Raw genomic sequence first — 9,141 nt, 5'->3', positions numbered from 1 at the left:
TCACAGATAATTGTTTTCACATGAACAGAGGTGGTAGACTCTCTTCCTGTACTGGCGTGGATGGTCAGTCCTGACCTGTCACCTTGCGGATGAGATCATTTCGTTTCTGGACGGGAGAGCCCAGCTTTGTGCGGGGCGGACCACGCCCCGGCCCGGCGTGCGGTGCACCAGGCTAGGTTAGCACGCAGCTGCTACATCCGGGCGCTCTGCTCGGTTTACAAGCCCTGCGAAGATGGCGACGTCAGGGAGGAGTGCATTATTATCCTCCAACTCAACTGGACCTAAGAGCACACAGGAGAACTCCAACCCAGAGGAGGATGATGGACAGAATTTATGGTGGGCGATGAGTGATTAAAGGTGGTTTATTGTGAGCGGGGGGTTTGTGGGCGCATAGGGTCCATTGTGTTGGGATAAGGATGGTTTGACAGCTAGCCCGCTAACGAGGCTAGCTAGCATCAGCACCAGACCGCCTTGGCACTGGTGACACAGCAGCACTAGCTCGCTGTAGCTACTTGCTGTCAGCCGTTGTCTCTTAATGAATGAACAAGCCGCGTTTGGCCGCTGTTTGTAACGGGGCTGCTCTGTCTGCAGGTCCACCATCCTGAGTGAAGTGTCAACCCATTCAAGATCAAAGCTACCGTCTGGGAAAAATGTCCTGGTCATGGGTGGGTATCTGTGTATGTCTGCAGTCTCCTGGCTAGCCAGTAGGCATCGTTAGCTGCTGATCACCTCATCCTGGTAGACTTAATACTGCTCGATAGCTGAGCTAGCCTGTTCTGGACTGATGGGGCTTTTGTATTGAAACCTCGTAGCTGGTGCGTCGGCTAGCAGAGAGGGAGACAGAGAGACAGGTGTATTTTCTTAGCGCCTACACACACACACACACACACACACACACACAAACACACACAGACACAAACACACACTACCTCCTCATCTTATGAGAGAGAATCGGGCCGCTTTGAACACTGCAAGTCATTCTAGCATCCAGTCATGCTAGTAGCGGCTAGGTGGAGATGATGCTGAGGGGACAAGACAAACCATTGGTCTGTTGTTTGAACGGGGGCCACTGGACCATTGAAGCAAGAGAGGGTGCCTCCCTGTCTCGCTCGGTCCTCGTGCTGTCCACATACACACACACACGCATACAGTCTACACATCCGCCTGAGATAATCCGCAGCCTGCTACCCATTCCAGCTAATCAGCGAGTTGGTTACCTCTGCATAAAGCCATTTGTCTGTTATGATATGCACATCAGCACGCTCGTGCTGTATGATGCATTGAGTCCCCCTGTCGGTTAAAATGGCATAGTTCAAGTACGGATGCAGTCTCGATCTTAAAACATGCACAATAATAAAGTCATGCTTTCAGCTTTGGAGTCCGCAATAATACCAGGCCAACTGCAGCAATGATCTTTTGATAAAACATTTAGTTGATTGACAGAAAATATCTATGCACACTATTTTGCTTATCACTTAATTAATTAGAAGTAATTTTTCAACCAAAAGTGGCAAACATTTGCTTCTTCCAGCTTCTCAGTTGTAAAGATTTGATGCTTGTTTTTGTTTTATGTGACAGTAAACTGAATATCTGTGTTTCTGCACAGTTGAGCAGACAAAACAAGCAACTGTAAAATGTCACCTTAGGCTTTAGGAAATCATGATGGGCAATTGTCACTATTTTCTGACATTTTATAGAATAAATAATTTAAAAACTGATTAAGAAAGTAATGTACATGTTGATCATTACTGAAAATAATGTCAAATTGCAGCCACATATTTTTGCAATTTTTTGCAATCCTGATTTTGAATAGTGTGCAGTGCACATTTGTGCACACCTCATCCTATCTATTAACCCTGCATTTATTCACCTTTTATTGTGTAACTAGTTCAGCTCATAGCAGAATGTGTGGAAAAATAGTACATATTCAGCAGTGTGTTGGCTCTCAGTTAGTCACTTAACATTCTTTGGCCAAATTTTAATTCTTTGCTCACTGATTTTATCTGTGTATGCGTTTAGGTGAGGTGGGCTCGGGGAAGACCACCTTGGTTGCTAAACTACAGGGTGTTGAAGAGTACATGAAAGGGCGTGGCCTGGAATACCTCTACTTCAGTGTCCATGACGACGACATTGATGGTAACCAGTGACTGTTTGCAGTTCATAAAATTATTTGCCATGTCCCTCTACGTCTGTATCTGCCTCTCTAAAATAATCCAGCAGCATGGTGATATAGAAGTGTGTATTTATCTTAATCTGTGTTTTGTGTGTGTGTGTGTTTAGACCACACTAGGTGCAATGCCTGGGTGTTAGACGGAGACCTTTACCACAAAGGTCTGCAGGGAGTAGCTGTACCAGTGGACGCGATCAGCAACACGTTGCTGCTGATAACAGTTGACATGTCACGGCCGTGGAACGCACTGGACTCCCTCCAGAGGTGGGCTGACGTCGCTAGGGAACACATCAACAAACTCCGAGTCGCCCCGGAAACGCTGCGGGAGCTAGAGCACAGACGTGAGTCACACTGACAGCTGTCAGACTAATTGACAGATAAAGTGTTTTTTTTGTATGAAAAATGTTCTTAGTTAATGTTAAGGAAAATGTTAAGGATAAGGAACCTCTTTATCAAACCGTTTGTAAAAAGCTTTGCATTGGACCACAGGATTGGGTTTTGCCCAGTTATGAGAATGATAATGCTGCGTGTTTAAAATGGTCTCCTCTGGCAGGTTTTAATATTTGCTTATCATCATTTGTGTATATTTATGTTCTTCGTCTGTGTGTGTAGTTGTAAAACAGTTCCAGGAGTACACAGAGCCAGGCAGTGGGGAGGATGGTACCCCGCAGAGGAGGAGTGAAGAGGAGGAGAGTGTGCTGCTGCCATTAGGAGACAACACACTCACACATAACCTGGGCATACCGGTGGTGGTCGTCTGCACGAAGGTACACAGTTTCTGTTGGGCTCTAAACATTGCTTTAACATACTTTACTATTAAATATAAGTATATGTGGTCCTGTACTGTATTAATTTGTTGCATCTATTTGCACATATTCACCTCTGTCTCACTCCTATGTATTCGTCCTCAGTGTGATGCCATCAGCACATTGGAGAAGGAGCACGACTACAGAGACGAGCACCTGGACTTTATCCAGTCCCACATCAGGCGTTTCTGTCTGCAGTGTATCCTTCAACACATCAACCTTGTCTCGTAGATGTTTTCTTTCGCTGTATATATATATATATATGCACGCTTTTTATGGGGCTGCTGATAAATAGCACTGAATATGTAATTTCCTGGTCAGGTGCAGAAATTTGGATCAGGCGCATTACTTGGTATTTTGTTCTCAGGCCAAAGGCAACGTGTGTTATTGCAATAGTTTGGTCACAGTAAACTGTGTCTGAGCTATTGTTGTAGATATTGCTTTGTTGCAAAGAGATTTTGAAGGTCACAGATCACCCAGTACTGCTTGAAATTGTTTGTTTTTCTTCAGTCAATACTAAGTGGAATAAGTTATTATATTTTCAGTGGTTATTGTGTTTAAAATGAGCCACGATTGCACTCTGCTTTGATTCCTCTGTGTACTGGTAGCAATTAGTCTAAGCTAGAATCTGTTTTTCTCTGTTACTAAAAAAAATTTATTTATTTGCTATCTTAGTTTGTTTTGTTTTTCTCCTGTATTTAGAAATTGTGTTTTTTTAAAAATGTCCTTGACAGCTGTGTCAGACGGTGCATCTCTGGTTTACACATCAGTGAAGGAGATGAAGAACCTGGACATCCTCTACAAATATCTGGTCCACAGACTCTACGGCTTTCCCTTCCACTGCATCGCACAAGTGGTGGAACGAGACTCTGTCTTCATGTAAGCCTGTGTGTGTGTGTGCGTATGTATGTGTATGTATGTGTCCAAGCACTACAGGGCCACCTGTGTTTGGTTTGTAACCCTCCCTTTCCCCTATCAGTCCATCAGGCTGGGACAATGAGAAAAAGATTGCCATACTTCATGAGAATTTCCAGACTATAAAATCAGACGACAGCTTTGAGGACGTAATAGTCAAACCACCAGTCAGAAAGGTATGGACTCCCACTAAACAAAACTTGGTCTGAAATAAATCTCTTAGGAGTGCTTAGCTTGCAGTGCAGCAGATTGATTACTGCTGTAATATCATGTATCAGTAATTTTTCCATTTTTTTTTTAAGTCCAAGTTTTATCCAGTTTAATGTATTAGCTCTTGTACAGCTTTAGAGAAAAGCTGGAAGTGAAAAAGACTTTTTAAAAATGTTTTTATTCGTCCTTGCTTCTCACCAGATTGTACATGAAAAGGAGATTCAGGCAGAAGATGACCAAGTGTTTCTGGTAAAACTGCAGGTCAGAAAACATTTCACTTGTGTTAATGGCAGTTGGTTTGCTGCTTGTGGGAACTCCAATTAAATCTGACTTGAGGGTCTTGATATGTTAATTCAATGCTAATTGGAGTGAGTGTGCATATTGTGCTCTAATTTGCAGTCGCTGCTCGCCAAACAGCCCGCTGTGACAGCAGGCCGACCCGTGGTGAGTGCTCCTTTTTTTTTTTTTTTTATAGTTTGGCTTATCAGAAAAAGTAAACCTCCCTCCTGTGTCCATATGTGTGAAATAAACTGTTGTTTCTAGGATACCACTAGCAGAGCACCCACCGGTTCCCCCAGGACGAGTAATCGCTCTGCGGCGGCCAACGTAGCAAACACCATGCCACAGTCAGGTACGTCACATGTTTCATCGCTGAACAGAACCATGATCATTTCTCAGTCATTGCACTGCTTTGTGTGTGTGTGTGTATGTGTATGTGTTTTAACTCAAGTCCCTGTGTGCTGCAGGTCAGACCAGTGAGGGTGTGTTGGCCAACTTCTTTAACAGTCTACTGACAAAGAAGGCAGGAACAGGGGGGCCCGGGACGCCAGGTGGTGGTAACAACACTCCAGGAACTGTACGCAAGTCAGGTGAGAGCACACGCACACACCAAGTATGAGAAGTTGTTACAGTGCTCTGGTTCTGTAGGCTGCAAAAAACTATGTTTATTTATTATTATTAAATTGTATTTTAAGATTTAATGCTATTTTCAGTCATTCCTCATCCATCAGCTTCCCTTTGGTTTTCACTTTGCATCTGCCATCCATTATTTTCTCACCTCTGTCCTCTTCTCCAGACATGAACATAACACATGGTAAAGAGATTCATGAAATGGTCTGAGTGCACCTACCAGCCTCACAAACACACACCCACCACCATCATCATCCTCTCTATGCCTGTTTGTAGCTCTGTGACTGTCTTTCATTCATAACTACGCTCATGGGCATTGCTGTGGATTTTCACTGTTAACATCATTCATAATGTGTGTATGTGTGTGCACTAGTCAGAGGATGCTGGCCACGTTAAGGTGTGTGTGGGAAAGATACTCCTCATTTATTATTGCTTGTGTATGCCATTATTCATTATCAAAAGCATCCCTTTAATTCCCCTGACCAACCTCTCCCTCCCCCCTCCCTGAGCCACCAACTTTTCTCCAGCACCCAAGGAGGAACAATGCTGGGATCAAAGCTCCTGTATCACCCATTTTGGGCCTGAGGACTTTTTTTTATATATATATACACACACACACACACACATATATATATACATATATATACATATTTATATATATACTGTTCCAATATGTATATATATATATATAAATGGCACTGCTGCTGCATTTTTAAAGTCAGAAACAGCCCGAGCTGAGAACTGAGGTAGTGGTCCAGGAGATGATCCCACGGCTGTTTGATTACTTTTGCGTCACATGCCTTCTTCTTTATGTATTTTTACTTTTTTCCAGGAAAACAGTCGGTTGTATTGACTTCATTTTAAACTGTAGCTTTTGTTAATCAGCATTCACAAATGACATTATTTTTTCGGGGTTCTTGTAAAACAGGGAAGCTGGAGCATTATTGATAATGACAAGTTGATTGGGGATGTATTTATTTCCAAATACATGATTTTAGGCAGGATGATTCCTTCAGTGGCAGTTTCATCCTAAATCCTTCCCCTTTTTAATTCTCTGTCTCCACTTTGCTCACCTACGTTTGGTTTATTTTTATTTTTTGGCATGTTGCATTGTATTTCTTGTGACTAACATCTGTCATAAGCATTTCACATGATTGTTACTAAGGCTGGGCAACATTAGGAAAAAATATATTTTTACACTGATAAACATATTGGCTATGCACAGTTTATTCCCCAACTTATGCATTCTCTGTAAAATGGTGTAGACATTATATAGTTAAAACCATATTTTTACCTAGGTTTTATAAACAGAGTTAAAAAAAAAAAAAATGGTCTCAGGCTGCTGTTCTCATGCAGCTATTACTCCTTAACTCCTGTTTTGCTGCTGCTCTCCTTCCACTCAAACCTGAGATGAAACAAGATTTGACAGCAAATATTTAGCTAATATCCTTATTTTCACCCAGCTCTTATTTTAACCATGTGTAATTGTGCTTATTGCATTGTGCCTTAACCACTCAATAATGCACTGGATAAATGCTTGTTGACCTCTGTGGTTGTTTTCTCTGTTATATTGTACAGATTTAAACGTTTGTACATATGTACCTACACTTGATGCAGGTTCCAAGCTGGGCCTGAGCGATGTACAGGCGGAACTGGACCGCATATCCAGCCGGGAGACTGACTCAGACTTGCCCAATGCCAACGAGACCCCTGCCACTGACGGCCAGGACACATGAAGACCAACGCACTTCTCTCTGCTCGCCCCTCTCCCCCTCCCCTCCACCTCAGTCACCTTTCACCTCCGTTGTTCTTCTTCCCTCCACTCTCAGCACTCTCTCCATCACACAGATGTGGGGAGAAGGAGGGGGTGGACACACGGCTTTTCCTCCCCATCCTCTTTCACTTTCTCCTCAAGGTGAAGGACTCACCCTCTCTTCCCCTACGTCTTCTCCCACACCTCATTCTCCTTCATCTTTCTCTTCTTTTCCTGGCTGTTACGCTGAGGACGAGTATTTGTCACTGTTACTTGACAGTCTGTTACATGAGAGTAAATGGGTATGGGGGACCAGTGGGGGTGTGCAGGTTGGGATGGGAAGAGGCGAGGGGTTGAAAAAGACTGATTTCAAGAATGAAAGTGTTTTATCCATCCATTTATTGTGATGGTAAAGTTAGTCTTTTTACTGTAGGAACTGCTGAAGGGCGCATGTTGAAGAAACTGCACTTAGGTACTATAAGGGTGATTGTGTGTTTACAGTGTGTGGGGCAAGTCATGCTTGAGGGAGATGTTGAGAACAAAAAAATATATGCCAGAAACAAAATTGTAAACAGTCTTGTTTGATGATGAAGATGAAGGGACAAACATACCAGTATTCGCATGAGTGTTTTGTGTGTGTGTGTGTGTGTGTGAGAGAGAGAGAGAATGAGCCAGATACAGAAATTAAGTACGTTGCTTCAACCTAGAGTTGTATGTTGACAGATTCTTGGCTGTTCGCATTTCAACCAAGAGGCAAAAAAAAACAAAAAAACATTACTATGCTCTTACACTACAAGCTCTTAAAACAGTGTGTACACTATTATTACAGCAGCATTGTCCGCTGGACTACACAAACCAAACCTGACAAACATATACTACAAAATCAAAGTTCACACTCAAACACTAGTCCTGTGTAGAAGGCACCTAAGGTCCATCGTGGCACCCGGTTCTACAATTGGCCAAACTTCCCCTTGTGGTAAATACTGTTCAAACCTGTAGGTAACAGAGAATGCACTGAAAAGGGAGGGTGGTAGAGGGTGGGTGGGTAGCTGAGCTTTACTTGTACAGAAAGAAGCACTAGTGATTCAGTTCCATAGTTACTGCGGGCAGGGTGATGGGTGGGCAGTGGGGGTGGGGGTGGGGGGTCAGAACATTGGAGGGTCACATCAAGAATGTACAGTCATTGTCTTGCTGATTGGTCCTGTTATTTCAGAGCTCTGTGTTGGCGTTTGTATAATCAGATCTGTTAATCAGTCAAATAAAAGGTGTATTTATTCGGATTCATCCACCTGGTGTCTCTTGGTTTCTGTACTAGAGTCATTCCTCTTCTCATATGGTCTAAATTAAAAGTGATAAAATCCTGTGAGGGATAAAAACAGGTTATTGCTGAGGATCCTTCAACTAGATGACTGGGTTGAGCCCTTGTTGGTAAGCATCCACTTGCTGGAGGGCCCTTGTGCAAGACACTGAGTTCACATAGAGACAATTGGAAGTCATCTGCTTTCAAAGGATTAAAATATTTCTGGAGCATCTGATTTGCACAATTTATCCAAAGTCCAAACAGCAGACAGACATGAGTGGTTGTAATAAAGCTGGCAGATGATGGTTATCAGTGTAGCAAGGAAACTATACATTTTTTTCTTTTTGTTCTTTTGTTTTGCTGAGACTCTCAGAGGTGTTCATGCAATTGCCATTTTTGAGGCCTTAAAGAGTTTTTCATCCATTGTTGGTGACAGAATACTTACTAGCCTCAAAATTACCCCCTCAAGGGCTATTGCTTTGTAATTGTTTTTTTTATTATTATTTTGTTTTGTTCATCCTGTGTAGACAGTGGCTGGTGCTGTCTTGTTTGGGGGCAAGTAAAGAAAGCATCCTACATACTGCATAAGGATCAGTGAATCACATCATAAAATGTGATAGATGTAAATTAGAGGTTACAATTTGTCTCTTTACTGCAAATGAGAGAAACAAGAAATGTGGGCTGATATAGATTATGCATGTACGGTATATTTATGCAATCCTCCCATGTTTTGCATCAGAATAACTGCTCTTCATATCTTCATAAGAGCAGTGTTTACTGGCAGCTTACTTTAAAGCATCATTCTGTACAAATTTCCAGGAACTCCAAGCAGATAAGTAGACTGGAATTACATAATTACAAACCTAATGTGCACTTACGTTAGTGATTGCAAGGAATAAGAACCACAAATGTTGCCAAATAAATTCATATTTAAGGTGTGAAAGGGGTTTGCTTTTCTCTTTTAAAAATACATCTTTGTCTACTTTGCAGATGTAGCTCTCCTTTGTACTGTTTTTTTTCTATTTCCCATGCTGTTTTTGTCATTACTCAGGTAAATGAAATACACTCGCTCCTCTCT

The 9,141-nt window shown here is 42.4% G+C and overlaps 1 protein-coding gene across 2 annotated transcripts; it reads left to right on the top strand.

Annotated features, from left to right (window-relative positions):
* Positions 1 to 210: 210 nt before the first annotated feature.
* Positions 211 to 7,909, top strand: dync1li1 (dynein, cytoplasmic 1, light intermediate chain 1). 2 transcript variants are annotated; one of them, XM_041054178.1, is made up of 14 exons: positions 211 to 336; positions 592 to 665; positions 2,020 to 2,136; positions 2,281 to 2,511; positions 2,783 to 2,937; positions 3,082 to 3,175; positions 3,720 to 3,855; positions 3,956 to 4,067; positions 4,303 to 4,362; positions 4,501 to 4,545; positions 4,645 to 4,732; positions 4,848 to 4,970; positions 5,177 to 5,194; positions 6,628 to 7,909. In XM_041054178.1, exons 1-14 carry the CDS (start codon positions 233 to 235, stop codon positions 6,744 to 6,746), a joined length of 1,476 nt encoding a protein of 491 aa, XP_040910112.1. In that variant the 5' UTR covers positions 211 to 232; the 3' UTR covers positions 6,747 to 7,909. The 2 variants fall into 2 exon arrangements, with proteins under 2 accessions (XP_040910112.1, XP_040910113.1); XM_041054179.1 differs by lacking the exon at positions 5,177 to 5,194 and having other exon boundaries at positions 6,628 to 7,906.
* The last annotated feature ends 1,232 nt before the right edge of the window (positions 7,910 to 9,141 follow it).

The sequence above is a fragment of the Toxotes jaculatrix genome, chromosome 13 (genome assembly GCF_017976425.1).
Source record: "Toxotes jaculatrix isolate fToxJac2 chromosome 13, fToxJac2.pri, whole genome shotgun sequence".
In the NCBI taxonomy this organism is placed as follows: domain Eukaryota; kingdom Metazoa; phylum Chordata; class Actinopteri; family Toxotidae; genus Toxotes; species Toxotes jaculatrix.
This window is presented reverse-complemented; position numbering and strand designations above follow the sequence as displayed.

Bases quoted from the DNA above. Each gene is read 5' to 3' on its own strand.
- dync1li1 (XM_041054178.1), top strand. From the start codon at position 233: ATGGCGACGTCAGGGAGGAGTGCATTATTATCCTCCAACTCAACTGGA. The intron at 666-2,019 runs GTGGGTATCTGT...GTATGCGTTTAG, and splicing joins GAAAAATGTCCTGGTCATGG to GTGAGGTGGGCTCGGGGAAG. The intron at 2,512-2,782 runs GTGAGTCACACT...CTGTGTGTGTAG, and splicing joins GCGGGAGCTAGAGCACAGAC to TTGTAAAACAGTTCCAGGAG.